The 21,582-nt window shown below is 43.9% G+C and overlaps 1 protein-coding gene across 5 annotated transcripts in view; it reads right to left on the bottom strand.

The window, feature by feature from the left end:
* Shrm (shroom) overlaps positions 1-21,582 on the bottom strand; it is a 247,686-nt gene that overhangs the window by 140,226 nt on the left and 85,878 nt on the right. The window contains exon 3 of one of the 5 annotated variants that reach the window (XM_076430995.1): positions 2,689-2,743. The exons of the other annotated variants lie outside the window; for them this stretch is intronic. Within the exon in view, the coding sequence (XP_076287110.1) occupies positions 2,689-2,743 (55 nt within the window). The remainder of the gene's footprint in view (positions 1-2,688; positions 2,744-21,582) is intronic. 5 annotated transcript variants of the gene reach the window in all.

Consider the following 21,582-nt stretch of genomic DNA (forward strand, 5'->3'; position numbering starts at 1 on the left):
AGCGTACGCTATCGGTACTCGGTAATCTCGGCTGCCCTCAGACGTTTTCCAAGTACCCGACGCGGGTACCTATACACGGTGAGTCACCAAGAACCTACGTCCAAAATTAATTTGACGTATGATTTTACACCGACCATCGAATTTAAAAGATCGTTATATTGTTTGACGATGTTCGAGCGGCTGTAACTTCGTGAAAAGTGATCGCAGGATGATCTATCTGGGCTCATTTTGAGACGTGAAGTCTCTACCTTTAGTTTTCTGAGGTATTTTTTGTATAGGTTGTTTTTCGATCAAGTAGTGGGCCGAGGAAGGAGAGATGACGTTTTTTCTAGAAACTTCTGCAATCTTCAGGTTTGAATGGATGTGCGGAAGCGAAATAATTTTTTACGAGGTTGAAACTAGCCTGGATTCGAAGACTGAAGACTTCCCTTTACAACGAGATCTTAAAAATTGCGGTACGATTTTTTTAGCCAATTTATAGTAATTTGAATGCAAAAAAGCGCTTTCCAATTTCACCGAAGCTCTCGAAACGAAGAGGATCGTTTCCCGGCTGTCCAATCTGCATAATCTCTTAACGCAAACTGCATCAAACTTGCGCAACAGTTCCCCGGTGAGGCATCAGTCTGATTCCATGTGCAGCTGCATAGAGGTTGACCCGCGGTCACGTTGGGCAATTACACGTTACGGAAACGAAAAAAGTAGGATCCGAGAGATTCCAGGAGGATCGCGTCCGCGCCATTAAGCGTCCGTCACACGTAGATCAGTTTCTCCGGGAGAAACTGTAAGGGGACCGCTGCTGGCCGGCATTTAAAAGAGAAACGAAGGCGGACTTCATCAGCGCCGGCATGCGATAATCTGTAGCAACGGAGCGATTCCCCGGACAGAACGACCGAACGAAGAAGTTGCTCCCTCTCGCTTTCTAAGCGCGTTCTCTCACGCGTGCCTCGCGTCCCGTCTCGTTTCCCTGGAGAAGGACGACTAGTGTCGTCCACGGGAACGCGTATCGGAATGCTGGATCATTTACCGGGAACAAGGGATTATTCCTTCCCGACGCCGCGCCGGAGACGCCTCCTTCGTTTCCTTTTTCGCGAAAGTTTTCGCGAACCCCTTCGCACAGTCGCGTGCAAGCATGTCGTTTCGATGGGAGAGAGAAATAGACACGCCGCGGAACGGAGCCGGAGGATTCGCTCCGTCCGAGAATATTTAATGGCGGAGATCCCGTGGGATATACGGGGTGAGTCGACAAGAACCTACTTCATTACTAGACTGCGGATCTTTATGCTGTCACGTCCGGTGGTTCAGCCAATACTAATAATTTATGAAATCAATCATGCATGATATACATTTTCTGGATTAAATACTTGCTCTAATAATGATGTACGAGAAATAAAATATCAAAGATTATAATTGAAAATTAATGTCGAACTATCGTAATATTATACCACATTGCCTGCGATAGAATTAAGAAAACTCATTTTGAATTTAAATCCTCATTGACCGAATTAAAAATGTAGAGAAATTTATTTGATTAAATGATCGAGTCATTTTCAAATATAAATTGTGAGCGAATATTCGTTGAAGCCTGTTCATCACTGAAGACTGCGAAGATTTTTCAGAAGAATCGATGAACGATGGATTGTTCCTCGATCTATGAGATATAAAATACGACAGAATTTAGTACGATTTTAATTCATTTCAGATCTAAAACGGCTACTGCCACGGAAAATAAGATCGTTTTTGATTCGAGTTCCTTAAAATTCATCCACATAAACATCCGCTGTCTATTCATTACGATATTTTTGTGTCGGAAACGTTCCACCGCGGTAATCAAGGAACGCCATTAACGCTTTACAGTGGATTACCATATCCCATTCGATTCCGATTTATTTTGCCAGATTGTTCGATTTGTCGCTCTGTTCTTTTTCCCCCAGCATTCATTAATCCTCCGGCGACGGATCTACGAGCGATCAGAAAAGAACAAAAGGCACGGCCGACAAGACACACGTATCCGGATCGATCGTGAGAAGCAATTATAAAAATGGTCGGGCGTAAAATCGCGATTTCCCATGGTGTGGCCGAAAATAAAAATCCGGATCCGATTCTAATTAATTGCATTATTCATAGCCACGTCGCATGAGTGATGGGCGGGGTGTGGAGGAGGGGAACGAGTGATAATAATTACGATTCAGCCGGCGTGACATAAGTACGAAGCACGCAAACCGCGTGCGTGCGAGAGGAATCTGCGAAATCTGCATAAACTCGAGGCTTCCTCTGCTCGATAGCAAACGAGGAGCAAAGAGAGGGGAAAAAAGGTAGCAAGCTGGAATGAATTCGATAGAGATCGAGATGTACGAAAGAGAGTGAGAGAGAGAGAGCTAACTATAGAGACTTGAGAGAGGAGAGAGAGAGAAGGCTGTGTGTATCGTGCGTGGAACAGCTCGCGTGTCCGCCGCCGGCTTCACGCGAGGAGGTGACAGTGAAAGTCCTGAATCACATTCCGATTCCGAGAGAGAACTATTAATAGCCTGGTCCCCCACGACCAGTCCTCCGAGACGCTCGATAAGGATAATCGATTGTTCCGCCGAGCTAAGACTCCTCTTAATTGAACGCCGGATCTTGGCGCGGGGGTGGAACGAGATCGATAGATCCGACTCACCAGGTGAGATGGTTTACTTGTGGTTTACTTACTGGGAACGGATTTTTCGTGGGCGACACTGACAATGAGGACGTGTAGTAGACGTACCTGGAACAGAAAATGATTAGGCTGTAGGTGGCTGTTGAGTAAATTAGTGTTTCATTAACCGGCGATTGTTGGCGGTTCGTTTTATAGCGCGGGATTTTTGTGGGTGTGATGGAGCGGTTTAGAATGATCACTTTATGCTCCGCAATATGACAGATTATAACACGAATGGTCTGTTCATCCATTGAGAAAACATTCCTACAGTTCTTCTAAATATGGTAAAGAATAGAAACAAACCATGCAATTTCCGACTTAAATTGTCGACTCAGATAACACCAAGCAACCGGATCCAGAATGTCGAATCTTTGTCGGCACATATGCGGCGAATCAGCCTTGTCAATGTCAGATCGCGCAATCTACATGGATCGATAGACAGTGTGAGCGACACAGTGCTTGTCTTATCTATTGCAAGGTCAGATAAAATGTTATAACTGATAGCGGCTATCTTGTTGTACATGGACAACAAACGACTGAAATCACTTTGCCAGTCGGACTTAAGCTCTTGCATTGTGATTTACAGTTGTAGCAATTCAACTAAATGACAAAAAGAACACTTTGCGTTACAATAATGAACAAACTGGATCCATTCAGAGTCCGCGCAGTCATTCTTGCAGCACCAACTGCAACAACGAAGCTTAGCCTTAATAATCGCAAAACAAAAAGTCACTCAGCAGTTGCAGTGTTAATAAACATCGATATCTCCATCTCGATATTACAAGGCTGAGGATTTAATCGCTGAGATGACGATCGCCATGAACTCTACCAAATAGTGAACAACGAGTCGCACAGTGGTGGCGATCGCGAATCTAGCTGGACAAAATTATTCTAGCATTATTTTAAGTCTTAAAGCCGTAGTTAAGTAGGTCATTGAATTCGTCTTAAAATAGGCAAGTAAAAGATCGAAGGCAATGTTCGTTCGGAACGTTTGCAACACGACTGGCGCGTGTAATGGTTTGACACCCGCAAAAGCTCATTTTTCTACCTGCTTTAAAAGCATTTTAAAACACTTCTTCGAGTAAATGATCATTGACCCTTACCAACCGTTTCATTAGAAAGAAGTCCAAACATGTTTCGCGCTCTTCTGCGAAAATGTGATTTTTGTCCAGCTAGATTCGCGTTCGGCACCACTGTGAGTACTGAGAAATTATCGAGGCACAGAGCGTTCAATAATGACCGATTGTTCGAGCAACAAAACTTCGAGTCTCTATGCTAACCAACACGAGAGAAAGAGGGAGTATTAAGAGAGAAAAATACGGCTTCATGCACAAATAAATTGCAGTGCGCGAGAGGGTTTCGTTCGCGCCGTACCAAAACGTCTCTCGGTGTTGATTTGCTCTGAAAATAAAATCGGGCGCGAGAACCTTTAAACGCCGGCCTTTCCTCGCAACAATTACGCGCAACAGCCTATCAAGGGAGCGCAATTTGCTCTGGGAAACAGGGGCAAAATGGAGGATCGAGGCTGTTCGCGTGATCGGCGCACCGTGTGTCCTTCCCGCAGCTGTCCGCCGAGAAAAACCGTCCGGGAAACTAATTCCCGATTCCGAGAACGAGCGCGACCAAAAGCGTTTTTACGCCGATCGACCGTCACAATAGGAGATCGGGCTGCTCGAAAAACTAGAGGGTACCGAAGCGGGGAAAAAAGGAATCGTTACACTTCTTCGAACGAGGAGCAACGAACCTGACCGAGACTAGACCGAGGACAAGGCCAGGAATGTCAAGAAACGACCTTCGGCACCGACACGTCGAGCTGTCTGCCGCCGGAGGAGCTTGCCGGATGAGCGCACTGCCATACTCCTGCGCGACCCTAACCGTGAGACGCGATGTTTATCGGAAATATGCGAGGTCGAAGAGCAACCGAGAGCCTAACGACGCTGCGACACTGTGTGACGAGCATTGTTAATCTGGATGGACAAAAAGAATTTCGCAATTCAGAATTTTCATTTATCTTCTCCGAGCACCGTAATTGTCCGAAGGACTGTCTTGCTTCATAGAAAAACATGTATTTGAAATATCGAGGTTGAAGGATAGCGTTTTGGTAACAAAAAGCCGCTTTCCAGGCCATTGTACAGCAAACAGTTGCGCCGGACCGGTGCACTGTGCGTGCACGCACGCCAAGGCGAGTGCAATCAACGCGATCCACGGTAATCACAAGCTGCAACCACCAAATGAATGATTTTAGACGTTCAATGTCGATTGATGTTAGGGGGGCTAGGGAACTATAGGTGTGCAAGCAATTCGAGGACCTTAATGATGCATTTTGCGAAGAACGAGAGTAAAACAGCATGAAAGAGACATTTGTGTGTGTGATTTATCGCGGGAACGTGAATGTGCGTTCGCAATAGTATGCAATTTATTCTTGTTTATGAATGTTCTTGTGCTCCTCGATATTTCCCCTGTACCTTAACCACGGGTTTCTTGCTTCACTTTAGGAAACTGTATAAAAAATGTGATCAGAATTGAAATGATAATAGATTTGAATGTACTTTCTTCTCGTGAAAAGATGCTTGTGCTCACCACTTTCAAAAGAGAGCCCGTCTCACGCCTGGCACGGTATTTTCAGGCAGATGTGTGTCACTTCTCGCGTCAAAGTTGCAATTGGCAATTTCGATGTTGCGTGACTCTGTATCTTTAACGACACGGAAATATGCTTTTTTTTTTTATTCGTTAATTTGAGGAATGCGGTGTTACTCGCGACCTATATATTCGCTGTCGAAGACTGACTGAACTGTTACAGTGCCTGTCGAGGAGCGAAACACTGACAGTTAGTGAGATATGAAGAGAGGCTGCGATTAAAGACATGCAGCTCTTTTAAGCACTCGCTTCGGGCATCCTTTTCATAGCCTCAGTTCCGTTTTTGTGGGGGTCCGTCAAGCGTCACGTGTGACGTGTATTCTTCCACAAGCTGTTATTATATTTTTGCATTGGCAAATTAATTTGAACATTCACACAACTCGAATTTTTCTAAATTAATTCCTGAAAGAAAATCAATCTTGTCAGCTAAGAACGATTGAAAAATTACGATAAATTCTGCAGACCATTCTACATTATTTCAGCCCGATAGGAACCCTCGTGTCCTGTAAATAATGACCAACAAGTGCAGAAAACTGCACGACCCGGTCCCTAATAAATAACGTTCCTCTGAACCATTCATTCAGCCGCACTTATCAGTTTATTCTTTCCGTTGGAATTCTCAGTATGATAAACACTTGTCGGCGATATGTGACGACAAGCAGTGTACAGCTAACAATAGAAAAAGTGCTGGTATCAGGTTAGCCGAGACTGGAACAAGGGAGAGCAAGGCGAACGTTCGTCTGAATCATGGTCGATAGACCACTGTGCGGTATAGCGAGGGTCGTGGTACGTGACGCTGCCGTTGACATTCAACGTCGTCGGTAGCGGCACGGTAACGCGTTCGTGACAACGACAAAAGTGCATCGCCGTGAGAACAATGAAGGTCCGCGGGGCTGCAGCGACAATAAAACCAGCTGCAAGGTCGCCGATGCGGCCGGATGACTAAAGCCATCTTAAATCACGAGACCAATGATTCAGCACCGAGGCATCCGAGCCTCGACCGGAAGCGACCATTGCAGAACCGGGCCGGACCCTTTTCTCGGCCCTCGATTTAATTTACTATGCCTCGTGACTCAGGATCGAGGACTCCGAACCATTCGCCCGACTTTCGGTCAGTTTAAAAAGATACACAGAAACAGTCCTAATCTTTCAGATCTAACGTTGGTTTCAATCTCAAAATAATCGATATTTACAAAATAATTATACGTTTTGAAGAATGAATGTTTTATTTAGAAGTGACGAGTCTCATTATGCCTGGTTTTGAGTCACCCGACCAACTGCAGTTGGATGCCTCGCGCGTGTCGAGTGTGCGTGCATCTCGATGCAATTGCGCTGCAAGTGACGAGCGACGCACACGATGAGATTAGAATGATGATCCAGCAGCGCAGTGGGGAACGTAAACGCTACGCAGTAATTCAATTTATGCGAAACACATTTTTCTGAACTCTTAATCCACTCGACTCCGAGGTTTTATTGTCGGCGGTGTTGCGACGAGAGACATTCTTTTAGTTTATTGCTCGGTAAATCGCGGGATGTGCGTAGTTTGACGTTCGGGATTTTTATCGACTTGGTGGGAAAGTTGTTTCCGAGGAACTTTAACGCGGATAGACTGTAGATCCTTGTGCAGCGTAAAAATTGCTTGGATCGTTTGCTGGAAACCGGAAATATTAATGCCAAATAGATAATTCGTTCTTTAATAGCGCAATCATTTTAATAACCTGATATATCGACGATCCTAAGTCCTTCTGATCTGTCTATTGATTTACATTCTACGTATTCAGTTTTGTTACCAGGGCCGTCGATTAATCTCCTTCATATAATATTAGTAAAATGTTGTCTTGTTACTTTATGCATCCTGTTGGAAGAAATAATTGTTATGAAACAATTGTTGTGGGCTTTTATCGAGTCTATCAGCTGTCGGAGACCTCAAACTCGAACGAGTGCCATCAGCTGACTCGAAAGCGAGCCGAAGCCTAACCGAGACCTAGATCGTACAATTGTAACGTGTCGTGGTATCGACAGAAAAGTCATTCCCATTGGTTGGCGTGCACAATCGGACACAGCAATCCATTTACACGCTCGGTGACGCTTTAACCCATTTTGTACCAATTTACAGTCGCGAGGACGTCTCGGCCTAAGGCTTCCCGATCTCGGTCCTGTCCAAGCCGTACAATCGACCACCCAGAAACACCACTTGTCCCTGTCGACGAAACCAGAACTGTCCCGAACATCTTCCTGTCTTCTGCGAGACGAACCTCATCCACTAGTACTTTATTTTTTATTTTTATTTATCATTTCCTCGGAGAGACGGACGGTTCCAGACTGCAAAACTCTGATAGGGCGAATTCAGTGTCCCTTTTCTACCTGGTAAAAACCCCTTGCACCGAGTCGAGCTTTTCAGGCGCGCGGGCCACGTGCTTGCGGCATCGATATAGGAAGGGATGTCGGTCGTCCGGGGTCGGGCCGTGCTACCTAATTGTTTAGCTATTCCATAGTGACATATCAAATTCTGTATAAAACTTCTAAAACTCATTGAGGACTTTGATAAAAGATGATTCTTCAAAATTTAGAGTCAAAAGAGATCGAGATAACGACTCGCCAGGTAGCTCCGACTTCTCAGACCACTAAACCTTGCCTGGAGGTGAAGAGGCTTGCGTAACCCCCTCCCAGGGGCCCGAAACTGGGCGCAGGACCCAAAACCTCGTTGGTAGCTCGTCAGGAAAGTGAGTGGATCGTCGCGTGGGTCGTGGAGCGGGTTCAGTGTCAGATCCGAGACGAGTACTCTCATCTGGCATGCATAAAATACTTCGGTGGCGCCAACGTGTCGGCCAGCTCTTATGCGAGCCTCCTTATACACGTAGCCCGCTGTTCCTTCGTCTTTCCTTCTCCTGTTCTCTCTTCACCGTTCCCTCTCCTTCATCTTTCTCCGCTGCCGATCTCTTTCGATCGTCTTATCTCTCTCTCTCTTCGCTTCACGTTGCTGCACAGGCGAACGAGCCGGCAGGTATGCGGATTTTTATGCGCTCTTTTATACCCACGCGCGTTCACTAAAAATAATCCCGGGTGTATCGAAGACCAAGCATAATGAACGCCGCGCAGCCGATCGCCCGGCGAATTCTTCCATGGTTGATCCCTTTTCATGCGCGGCCACGCGCACTTCTTCCCTTTTGCTCCCAGCCGTTCTCTCTTCTTCGCTTCCTTCCTTCCTTTTTGCCCCTCAGCCGGCCACCCTAATTCATTCTATAAATGGAGAGCGGAGAGATGAGCGACGGGGAATTTGATGGAGACCAAGGGTTCAAGGACGCCGGACACCGTACAGATGCACACGCCTGGTGAAAGCGTCAAGGCCGGTCCGTGATCCGTGTTACACTTTCGTCGAACACCGTTACCATCTTTTTCTACCTTTTGCTCGAGAAACTCCGTTTTCGTACCCGGGAAATGGGTCAGGCTTCTTGCTGCTACTAATTGAGAAATTCAGATGAGAAATCCTGATGAGAAATCGCCTCACACCTTTATGTAATACGATCCTCATTTCCTCTTGTTGCTTTTTACACGAACTTCTGATTTTCTGCTTCCTTGGTCAACTGTATTAAAAGTTATCGTTTTAGAGTGAAGTTTCGCACCAAGAAAAGTTAATGGATGTACACAGCTAATCGACAATGAGGATAGAAACGATTCCGGTATTCTAATAGCCAGGAATCGATAGGGAACATGTTCTATACCGAATTAGAGCCAGCCGCTTGTTTACATACCGGCGTAATGCAACTCCTCAAATTACATCCTTCTATTGATTGCTACCTGCCTAACGATCCCTCACCTTTCAACTCTCGCCGCGATCGCGTTCCCGTGGTTGCAATCAGGGGCAAACACTGGTTACGCTTTGCTGGACTTTCAATGCAACCTGGAATGCCCTTCGAGCGCTTACCAACCGTGAACCCCTTATCTATTTATTCCTCATATGCAATGGATGGACCGCGGATTTTATGCACTATTTGAAGCGGTGAATTTATTAAAACGATTTGGAGACATCAGCATATCGGTCTTAGCTTAATCAGGTGGTTAAAAGAAGAAAGAAATTTTGATTTCGCTCCTGTGTCTTGCAATCAAAATTTTTTATTTTACGTAGAGAGCCGCATGCTCCACCTCTTCGCCAATGAAACTTTCCGCTGCAAACTTTCAGTCGCTTCTCGAAAAATATTTTCACTATTTAATGTATCAGATGATTGCACAAATTCGTGTTCGGTTTTCATGGATGTAAAAACATTATATAATCACCATTTTTTTTCTAATTGTAGAAACAAGAATGATGACTATACAGTTGATTAATAAAGCTGTATTCTTCAAAATTTAACCATTGAATTTTATTTTCAACGAACAATCTATCAGCGCCTAAAGGAAAGGAAAAGATGCTAGTAAATTTATTATGAAATTTAAGAGAAAGATTTAATATTAGAGTATAAATTAGTAAATTTATTATAGAATTTAAAAGGAGGGGTTAAAATTAAAATATAAATTAGTAAACTTATTATAAAATTTAAAATTGAGGGGAAATTTCAAATTATATAAATTAATAAATGTATTATAGAATTTAAGAGAAAGATTTGATATTATAGCATAAACTAGTAAGTTTATTATAAAATTTAAGAGAAAGGTTTAAATATAACTTAGTAGACTAGTAAATTTATATAAAATTTTAAATTGAGGGGAAATCTTAAATTATGATATAAATTAGTAAATTTATTATAAAATTTAAGAGAAAGGTTTAATATTTAAATATAACTTAGTAGACTAGTAAATTTATATAAAATTTTAAATTGAGGGGAAATCTTAAATTATGATATAAATTAGAGATAATTGGAGATGAGGTTAATTAAATTTATTTCAACAAGGAAACAAATGCACTTCGCCACGAACTATTAAATCCCTTCAGGCGATGAATCGATGTTGCACACATTCCCCAACAATTGTCTGAAATCGTGACCTACGACCCCTCCGCTGCACTCGGTGCATCATCGAAGGCCGTCGTGTCGCTCGAATCGCGGATGCATCTCCATGCGTGGGCGATCGTCGAGGGGCTTTTCATATATGGCGAGAGTGCACGGAGACGGACGCAGTGTTTTATTTACGACTGCGTGTACCCCCGCGCGCACGGTATCAAGCGCGTCGATCATTAGCAAGGACTCGCGATGAGCGGGTACGCTTTTCGGACCACGAACATCTGCCCGGTTGTTCTCCTCGTGGAACCTACTCCTCCTCCTCCCCCATTGCCCCTCACCGCAGTGTGCACCGAATTATTTACAGCTGCCAATTAAATCGACGAGTAATTGCCGCCAATTAAAATGTTTCGTCCGACCATTAGGGTCGGGAGCGCAGCAGAAGCCGCGCGAGAAAGCGTTGCGTCTGCGGAACACGCGTCGGCGTCAAGGAGATGGTTCCCGGAATGATTTCTTGCATCCTGAAACCAGATCTCCGACTCGAAAACAACTTTATATATCGAGATGCGCTTTTTAAAAACAATTTCCATATTTTATTCCTATATTTAATACACACAGCCCATTTATGTCATGTTAAAATGATTGCAATAGATTTTTACCTCATGTCAAAGTTATTGTAGAAAATTTCCATTTCGTGTTAAAATTTTTGTGGAAAATCTTTATTTCATGTTAAAATTTTTGTGGAAAATCTTTATTTCATGTTAAAATTTTCGTGGAAAATCTTTATTTCATGTTAAAATTTTTGTGCAAAATCTTTATTTCATGTTATAATTTTTGTGGAAAATCTTTATCATGATTTTGAATAATGAAATCCTACAATGTCAATTTGCACTTTCTCAAAAAGGATGAAACAATAATTTCGTTTGCACTGCCTACATGGATTGCACACCCATTTTGCAAATTATACAAATTGCAGAAAATAGTAATTTACGAGTCTCCAGAGGATCTCGTCCAAAATTGTTGTATGTCCGAGTATTTTTAGATCGCCAAGGTGGTCGAATCTCTTAAGCGAGGCTCGGTTGCTCGCATGCTCGCATCGAGAAGCATTGTCTTCGCGGGACGATGTAATTTATTGTAATCGTTCGAGACGCGTACAAGATATGCTCGTCGTATATCAATGAACGAGCGCGTCGCGCACGATCACGCGCGTACCACCCCGAAATCGTTTTAAACGAAGTATAATAACCCGTGGCGATGGGAACGTCGATTCAACGCACCGCACAGCTTCGACTATAATTCCGTTGTTGCCAGACAAAACGACATAAATTATGTTCTTTTCAAATTCCTGGTTCCACCTCCGTCGACCCCTCGAACACTCTCACGTTCTCCAAAAAACAAATCACGAGAAAATGCATTCTGAAACGACTTTTCCTTTTAAGAGCTGCAGCGAAGATTAATGCACTGGGTACTTATATTTTCCCACATTTTACGTTTTATTTAGATTTTATTTCATGTTTTAATATTCCATACGTCACTCAATACACACAGTGTGTCGATAAAAATTGTCATTTAAGAAACCCATGTAAATTGATTACACTCGATCATCAGATTGACACTAATTACACGACATTTAGAGATGCTTGTCGCAAGGCAATTTATTGTTGCACCTCGGACAAAGAAATAAATAAATCCAACGACATAATGTTAGCCTACAACGCATTTCGAATCTCCAGAGCAAGAAATAAATATGTTTAACAGTTCGAATTGCATCATCTGAAAAAAGAGAGAAGGAGAAACGTATGTCCACCGTGGCTCGGGGCCACGAAATTATGCAGCGAAGTCATCTGCAGAATGCAGAAGACAGAGAACTTCATTCGTCTTTCGCCGCACGCCTAGCAACAGACTCCTGAAGTACGCGGCGTTCGTTGATGATGCATCAGCAACGATCACGCCCCGTGTTCCACCGCTGCTGGAAATGCACCGAATGCACCCGAGGGGAAACAGCCGAGGTGGTGATAATTAAGGGGATGCAGCGCGCAAATTGCAGCTGAAACGATTTCCACGATTTCTGTTTGGCCGCGCGTCGATTGAATAAACCGTGCAATCCACCATCGAACGGTTATTAAAGTGTCTGGACGCTAGAACACACTGTAAGATGTATGTAATTGTGCGACGATCGTTTTTACCGTCTGCACTCGCCGCTGCATTTCGCTATTACTCGTAGTAATTTCACTTTTTTGCCGCTCGAGATCATTTTTGCTTTTAAATGCATTTTTCCGGTGCTGTGTGTTTGCGATCGTTATAGCGTCGTTTAATAATAATTCTCTGCCCGCCGGGCAAGAAACAGTCGAGGTCAGAGAAATCCATAATGATTAAATCAAATTAGAGGACTCCTTTTGGGCAGTTAATTAACGTCGACTCCTGAACGAGAATTTTTCTCTAATAATTCGTATACCATTATTCGAAATATTTGTTGTATTATTCAATTTGTACATAATAAATTAGTAAACGTATTTGTACGAGGTACAAAATTAAGAAAATTGTATAAAATATAAATATTTCAGGCCGGAAGAAATAGCTCCGAGTGCAAAGGGTTAACTTGATTCTCGCTGAATATTAATTTTCCCAATTGCTGAAAAATGCAGTTGATGGCCAAGACTTTCGAGATTGTGGTCACAGCAAGTATACCGAGGATAAAAAGGAAGTAACGTCCACGCGTACGCGATCCGCAACGAGGAAAGGAGTGGTTACAACGTCTCGAGGAAAAGACAACCCTCTCAACACGACATTTCCTGTGGGAACTTCCTCTCCATTAGCTTCATTAAATGTAGCACTGGAGAGTGGCGTACACCCGCTGTGCCTGGCCGTTGTAATAACATTTTCCACGTTGCGCTCCATATTAGGTAACGTTGCTTACATAACCCGGTCGTTAGGTAAGAAAATTGGAGCAGTATAAAGGCGTAAAATCGTGGTCACGAAGCCGATGTGCACCGGGAAACGGGAGCTGCAAAAGCTGCGACGATAAACTGGGGTAAAACCGAGTTCACACTGCACGCTGCACCAGAGGTACAATTTAAAAAATATTTGGCTCTGAGGCGCCAGTAAAAGTTGCCATACCACTATTCAAAACAGTTTTAATTATTATTAAATTCGTCTGTATTCTGTAAATTCTATAAAGCTCAACTGTTGTGTATGAGAAAACAGGTTCAATTCGATGTGCACAATGTAAAAAAATATATAAAAAAAACTTTTTGAAAACCACGCTTGTATTAAAATGCACTAAAAAGGAGAAAATAATTTTTTTAGGCATTAGTGACTATAAATAAAAAAGCGACAACGACAACATCAACTACTCAGCAAGCTAAAATAAGCGTGGTAAAAAAGATTATAGAATGTAAATGATCTTGGGTTGGAAAAGAAATGCCTTGATTTTGGAATTAAAATGTCTTCAAGTCTGAAGGGTTAATGGTAAGACGAATCTTCTGACAATCTTCTGAAAATTGCATTCGCTAAATCTCTGTCGCGAGCTGCAATCTTATCTGTGTGCAAACGATTCGAATCTTATCGACTCCAAAGTCGACTCCACTGTCCGATATTCGGTTTCGCAATTAAGGGATCGATTGTCCAGCGGTCGATCAGGACGATAAATCAGGATGATTAATCGCGAGGCAAGATAAACGTCGAGCGGCTTTCTTTCGGCAGATTTTCGGCCGAATTTCAGCAATTCGCGGACCGCTCCGGTTCCATTAGGCCACCGGCCGATACGATTACTCATCGATAAATCGACCGGTGTCGTTTCACCTGCCCGTATCCGCGGTTCCGTGGACGAGTCGTCTTGGCGCAGAACCGCCGACAAAGTGCATTTTTGCACGTACCGCCAGGCGATAAATTCGCCAGAGAAGGAGGACCTCTAATCTGCCGACTGGTTATCTCATCGCTGACGACGCGGCGCTTTTGCACGCGCGGCGTCCACGCGGTCCTCTCTCGTCGTTTCTTCTTCCATTTCGGTCCCCCGCGCGAGGAATTTCGCGAAACGTGCGCATATTTCCCGGAGCCGTGTCTCGAATTTCTTGCAGCATCGCTGTGGCCGCCATTTTGTGCGCGGATCGTCGTCTCCGAGTGTAGTTTCTTCAAACAGTATCCTCTGTCCAGCTAATTTTCGCTGTGTTATTCTTTAGGCGAACACCGAAGTGTCACGAATACGCTGATAAAAGTTCCACAAGTTGAAAAATGTTTAATCACTGAATATTACCTTACCGAAGTGAGTCACTCGGCCATGTCTTCTACGATAATTCTTGTTTGAATCCAAAGTGCTCCATCATTTTATTGTACGCAACCTTTTAAATCGAAAGAGTATAGACACCCAGCAAAATTAATTAAGAGCTGATTTGATTCAGCTCGGTGAGTTAGAGGGACGCTCTAATCGGGAGCTGACCTTTTCCCGGTTGGTTCGCACAATGTAGAGCACTTATAATTTACTATCACGGTTCCAGGTGATCACGTAACAGCGTTCTCACGACGATAATTAAGGCGCCGGCTTTCGTTAATCATTTGGTAGCCCGTCGACCCCACGAAATACTAACTTCGAAGGTTTAACGCTCGTGCTGGTACGCGGCTGGCCTTCGGGATCGTTCCACTCGTATTCGCGGCCGTTGCGTAATCGCCCAACAACGATCATGCTACTCCACCACCCTGGTTGCTTCCCGACTACCAGGAAAGGTATCAAGGAGAGCGTGAAATCGAGCCGGGTCGAAAATGTCGCTGGTCACCTCGTACGGGTTCTTGTAGACTCGAACAAGCTACTGCCGGTTTCAACTGTCAATTATCATTTTTATTAATGACTACTTACACTGGAACGTCCGCGGAACTACACTAAACGTGCGGAAGATTGATGAACCGGACTATTGTGAGACTTTGACAGCTAATTACAATAGATTAAAACAACAAAGATTAATAATTAAGTATACCGTTACATTCGGGAGACTACCCCTCTATCTTTCGAGTCCAAATGAAACCTTCTAGAATTTCTAGTTATCAGGCGATAAATTATTTTCTGTTCTGTAGCTTTGCAATAATTTTAAGGATTGCAGCTGCAGTCGAGTGCATTAGCTAGTCCCGCAAGCGGCAGGAAATGGAAAAAAGGAAGCACTCGAAAAATCGAGAAGCAATACGCCTAATCAGACCAGGAAGATTCGATTAATTCAACGCTCTCGGCCGAGATAACAACGGAACGCACGTCCAAAATTACGATACCGATAACGCGCTCGATCTCGCTGAGTGCTCCGTGAACGTTTTCATTTTTTGCCCGGACGAGCATTCCTTCGATCTAAGGTCGATAAGTTCCTCGGAGTTCCTCGATAAATACGTCAGGGCGCGAGGAGGAAAGTAATTCGCTGGTAACTTGTATCAGCGGTCCAGCGACATAAACTAACCAGGCGACCGGAATCCATCGGGAAAGAACGGGAAAAAAAAAGAAAAGTAACACGTGGCCAACAGGCCGATGCAACAAATCCACCATCGCCGGGCATCATAATTTTATCGATGTTACATTCCGGACGGAATGTCCGTCGACTAGTTATCCGGGCAACGATACCGCAGCCGTTGAGTATCGACGATGTCCGTGGTGCGTAATGGTGGATGCCATAAACTACTATCGAGCCTCGGTTTCGTCAGCGAGCGTTGCCCTTTGTGCTCAACCAGGAAATTCCTGACGTTGCCAGGATAACATGCTCGTCGAGGTTGCTTCGTGTAGAAATGTAAAAATTTTTTTCGATGTTAAAATTAACGAGATCTTGAAGACTGAAGTCTCCACTTTACAATGACATCTTAAAATTCGAGCTGCGACTGTAGCATGGCATTTTATGGCACTTTGAACGAAGTAATCTAAGATTGATAATATTAGAGGTACATTTTTACATTTAAACGAACGAGTGAGTGTCAACAATCTTTTTCGGAGACTAAAGCCAATGGAGGCTCGAAGATTGAAGTCTCGGCTGTACAATGACTGTTTAAAATCCGAGCTGCGATTTCAGCATGGCATTTTATGGCCCTTTGAATGAAGTCATCTTAGACTGATAATATTAGAGGTACATTTTTACATTTAAACGAACGAGTGAGTGTCAACAATCTTTTTCGGAGACTAAAACCAATGGGGGCTCGAAGATTGAAGTCTCGGCTGTACAATGACTGTTTAAAATCCGAGCTGCGATTTTTACTGCAGATTTTATGACGCTTTGTCAGTGAGAACAGCGACACACTTCGTGTTACCCGTGGTTTCGACTTGAACCGGCGAACCACGGTGAAGTGAAACATAAAACTTCGCCTGGATCTCGGACAAGGGACGTCTTGCAACGTGACGTCGTTACTTCTGAAAGGTTATCCGAGCGAGTCGACACGTCGGGGACCCCAGAGTCCGGCGGTTCATCGTACCGGAACCGGGGCCCCATTCCCCGGTGCCATATTTACGGCACTGTGTCACATTGTAACCAGTTGAAAACGGCAGCCGATGAATAGGCGAGCGGGAGCGTGAGATTGATCCACCTCGTGACCTACGGGGGCCCATGAGAGACCATGGGGGTCCATCGTCATCCTTACTTCGCTCTGGATGCACACTGTAGCCTTATTTGAACGGTACAGTCCATAATTGTCTCGTGAAGTTCGGGAAGAAAGGTTTAATTGAAAGTTATGTAGTAGAGTGCAGCACATTTATTGCTGAAGACGATATTTTCTGTTTCGATAATTATCTCGCGAAGCACTAACAAGAATTTTTTCTCATGTCTTGGCCTTGTTTGGACGATTCGTTCGATAATTGACTCGTGAAGCAAGAAACAAATGGTCAATTAGATGCTAAATGGTAGGGATAACTAATATTCGTTAGGGAAGACGATCTTCTCAAGCAGATTTTACGAAGTCAAGCTGATAAACTTCGTTTTTTATTAATGAAGTTGATGTCAATTATGTTACCAAGCAGAAGAAAAATATTTAACCGAAATTGCGACGAAGTCGAAAACGAAGCACACATTCGTGAAGTTATGCAGACCGGTTGATGTTAATCTGTACAATTAATTATCTTAAGAAGTGGCAAAGTCCATGGTAAAAATGATTCTTTATTCTTATAGTTTCTCAACTGGAAAAGATAAGGCCATCAGCTTTTCTTTTTTATTAAAATTATGGAGACTGAAGCCCAACCAAAAATTTATCAGCGACATTTACATGAAAATTAGCTTCGATAAAGTGTTCGATAAAAATTGTGTGGGTGTACCGAACAGTTCCGAGAGGATCGAGCGTGATTTAAACACCCCGTGCATGTTACAGCCCCGAACAAAACGGATCGAGGGTCGACATGAAACGGTCGTGTCCTACAACAGAGATAGATACGGGGTCCGCTTCTGACATGCTCTCGAGTGCCAGACGTGTGGGTGATTCTGGCCTGATGCATCAGGATGCAGAGTGTTCCAGGATCGTTCTGTATAATGTTAAATAACGGGACGGTGGACGATCAACGCTGGACCAACGCGAGCGTGTACAAATAACGCGATACGATGATAAGGGGTCGTGTGTTTCGCTGTTGCGCATGATTTGAGCGAACTGTTGCAGTTGCATCGCGATCAGTCGTGTGCCGTTAACGCTGGCCGTGACAACTGGCCTGTCAATGCACAAGCAAACCTGAACCTACACTAATTTTCTCACACGAAATTCTGTCGGACGTGATTCAATAGCTTTGAAAGTAAAATATCATTTGAATGATATCTAATCAGTAGATGTAACCATAGCTACAGTCATTACAACGCAACAGCATTTCTTACACTGCTCCGTCGGCCACGATCAAGTCCGATTAATGTTTCTCGAGTGACGTGGCGCCACCCACGTCGCAACGAAACCGAAATCGCTAAAAGTAAAAGGCTCGTTGTCTTGGAAGCCTAACTTCCATATCGATTTTCTTGAAATCCGCTCGTGGCTCGCAGAGAAGAGGATCCCGCACGGCCCCGGACGCGCTTTGAAAGTTGCGAATCTGGTTTTTCTTCTCTCGCAGCAGGACGTATTAGCAGCCGTCAGCAATTACGTGAGTCCTCGTAACGTCGACCGGCGCGAAAGCCCGGTCGCGTCTTGTCGAGAGTAAATCGGGAAGGAGTCAATGCCCTATGCCCACCGACAATCTCTGTATACTGTGTATACACACGCGTATACATTGCGAGTGTGTGTGTGTGTGGAGACCCATGAGTGTGTAGCGTAGAAGCAGGACCGTAAACCTGCCGGCGAAAACCGGCGATCGCCGGCGACGATACCGGTGCGCCAGCGGATAAAGGTGCGAACGCGACATTGACGCTTGTCCGGGGACCGTAAAGACGTGCCGTTTCTGCGCCCGGTACAAATTAATGCAAATTGGATGGGGATCGGGACCTTCTCGATCGTTGTCTGGGAATCGGACGCGTAAACGAGAGGCCAGCCGATTTTTCGGTATGCAAAACCAACCGGGAATGCCAGTCCCCGCATCCGCACGCGACTTTTTCCCTTTGCCGGCCGCCGATACGCGTTTGCGCTTTATATTCGATGATAATCTGTGAGTTTCCAAATTTTTTCAGTGCAAAAATTTTTGAAAAAATTCAGGAACGATGCTTAATGATGCTGCCACGATTCGTTGCCATAAAAATTTAAATGCCCCACTCCTCAAGCTGCCTACTCTTCAATCTAAATTTCCCAAGTACACAATTTACAAATTTTTTTCAACAATTCTCTGGAACCGAGAAATCCGAAAACATTCCCTGAGACAAATTTCAACATCCTCAACATACCAGACACTTTTTCCAAATTGCAGTGATCGAGCAGGAAAAATGAGAAAAATGTGGTGCATTTCTTCACAACGAAAGGTGACGTGAGCCGATCGATCGAGACGACAGCCGATCGCAAGAAACGTTTGTTTTCGCATAGATCTATCCGGAGATAGTTCCGCGGGCCGGCCATTACGCCGTGGAACAGGCTTTGACGCGTGTAATTTATTCCGTGGCGAGCGCGTGTCCGGAGCGCGCCGGTATCGGTGCCGGTCCGATGAAAAATCGGCGAACAACGCGATCCCGCCGCGTGATTTATTCTCATAGTTCGATGACGGATTAGGTGTCGCGCCCTTTTGCACGCTGATCTCTCGCCGGAGTTCATTTCCCTGCTGCGAGACGCGTTTCAGTTGTCTCTATTGTTTCCCTTGCGTGTAGACAAACTTCGACAACAAACCACCTCAGTCATAATACGGTGGATGTGCCAGTGAATAAAAACGAACCAATAATCTATATAAAAACAAGCGAAAGAAGTTACTTAAAGAAATGAATGATTAAATATCGATTTTTTCTGATTCCTTATTTCAGATTCATTTAACATTTAACTAAAATAACCTAAATAGGTAGGGTAAAGTGCCCAAATATGGTATGGTCGCCTATTATGGCACTACCTTATATCTTGTATAAGAGAAGTCACACTCTAGTGAGAAAATCGTCAAACAATAGTTTACCATGTTTACTCAACAGTGTGCAGTGCAATCGCACCATTCTATAGATTTTAGTCAGTTGTGTCTCCACGTGTTGAATATTTTTGTGGTTAGATTTTCGATTGTATCTTTTTCGAGGAAGGTACGTGATTTTTAAATGTTTGAACATATCTGTAATTTCACTTTATTTATATTAATGTTTGCCAACTGTTGGTTTGGGCTGAAATTCATTTGCTCTTTGTCAGTAGCTAGTATTATCAGTCCACGTGGAGTTCCCAATATGACACTACCAAGGGTTCCCTAATATGGGTATAGCTATATATTGACATTCTTGGTGTGGGTGCCGAATATGGCACTAGGTGTCATGTTAGTAACTCAAGGTGTACTATATTAAGACACACCACAAAAAAAAATATTTTTCCCAAGCCGTATTAATTTTTTAACAAACTTGTCGCCAGAGTCTTATAGGGAGGAAATGCATCTACAACTGGTAATTTTTTGGTCGAGAGAGAGCATTCTAAAATAATCAAAAAATGACATGAACAAAAAGCGGTTCGTATTTGGGAACTTTACCCTACATACTCTCCGTGCCGCTCGCAGCCAATGGTTGGGCCGTGACATCACACACTTTAGCCAATAATTCGGCTAGAACCGAAAGTGCTTGCTGCTGCATTCTTTTCGAGTTCTTGCCGGGAGACTTCTTGTGAGGCACGGAGAGTACAGACAATTCCGAATATCATTCCATTTACCTGAATTGAACAAACAGTAAATCTGTAAATCTAGGGATTGATCGTTACTGTATCATACGGAACGGTCCTTGTTCCCAAAGTGTTAAGCCCCACGGCTCGCTAACTAGATCCAGGAGAACGATGCGTTCCGCAATGGCTTCGGTTTAGCCGGGCCGGTGTGTCGCTCGAAAGGGGTTGCAAGTGCTTGGATACCGTACTAGTGGCTGGAATGCGTCGCCGACAACGGGCCACGTGTTTTATTCGCCGCGTGTGTACATAGCGTATATCGATTATACATACTCGACGCTCCATCGAGGTAGTACGCTCCATCCTCGGACAGACAAGGAGGTCACTGTCAGCACGCGAGAACAAACCGGACGAGCCGCGCCGCGCTTTGCAACGGTGCACCGGAAAACTGGCTGATTAGGCGATCATCGATTCGATCTGCATGATCGACAACCGATGACTCGGACATCGATCCTGCTGCGATGATCCCGTAATCCCTCGGATGATCGTTGGAGAGAGAGGGATCAGGATATTTTTACAAACAGAATTCATCATCGGAGAATGAACTTTTCAACCCCTTGCCGTATTTTAAACGAAGTCTGACCGATATGAATGTCACGCATTTCTCTTCAGATGAAATAAAATTTGATTCGTTTGTAATGAATATTTAACCCTTTGCACTCGGAGCTGTTTTACATGATTTTTATCGTTTCATGGATATGAAATTGTCTTAAATGTTTAGTAATTGATTAGATACCAACATATTTTAATAATGCGGACAATATTTTGGTTAATGACACAGCAATTTTTAGTGCTGATCCAGAGTCATCGAGTGCTAAAGGGTGAAGCATTAAAATAAATGTAGCCATACAAGAAATATAAATTTTCTTTTCTCTTCTACGACATTTTCGGGGATGAAGACGTTTTGATCGCTGTAACTGTAAAGAAACTGTCACGGCAAGGAGTTAAGAGAATGATGAGCTTGTTATGTTTATTGAGAACGATGTTTTAGACGTTTTGTTGTAGCAAAGATTGTATGGTTTGTGATCGTTGAATCACCATAACCTAATTTCCGGAGCAGTCGCCGGTGCGGTACAGAAATTCCACGGTTTCGCAATCCGAATGAGG

The sequence above is a fragment of the Lasioglossum baleicum genome, chromosome 9, assembly GCF_051020765.1.
Source record: "Lasioglossum baleicum chromosome 9, iyLasBale1, whole genome shotgun sequence".
NCBI classification, from domain to species: domain Eukaryota; kingdom Metazoa; phylum Arthropoda; class Insecta; order Hymenoptera; family Halictidae; genus Lasioglossum; species Lasioglossum baleicum.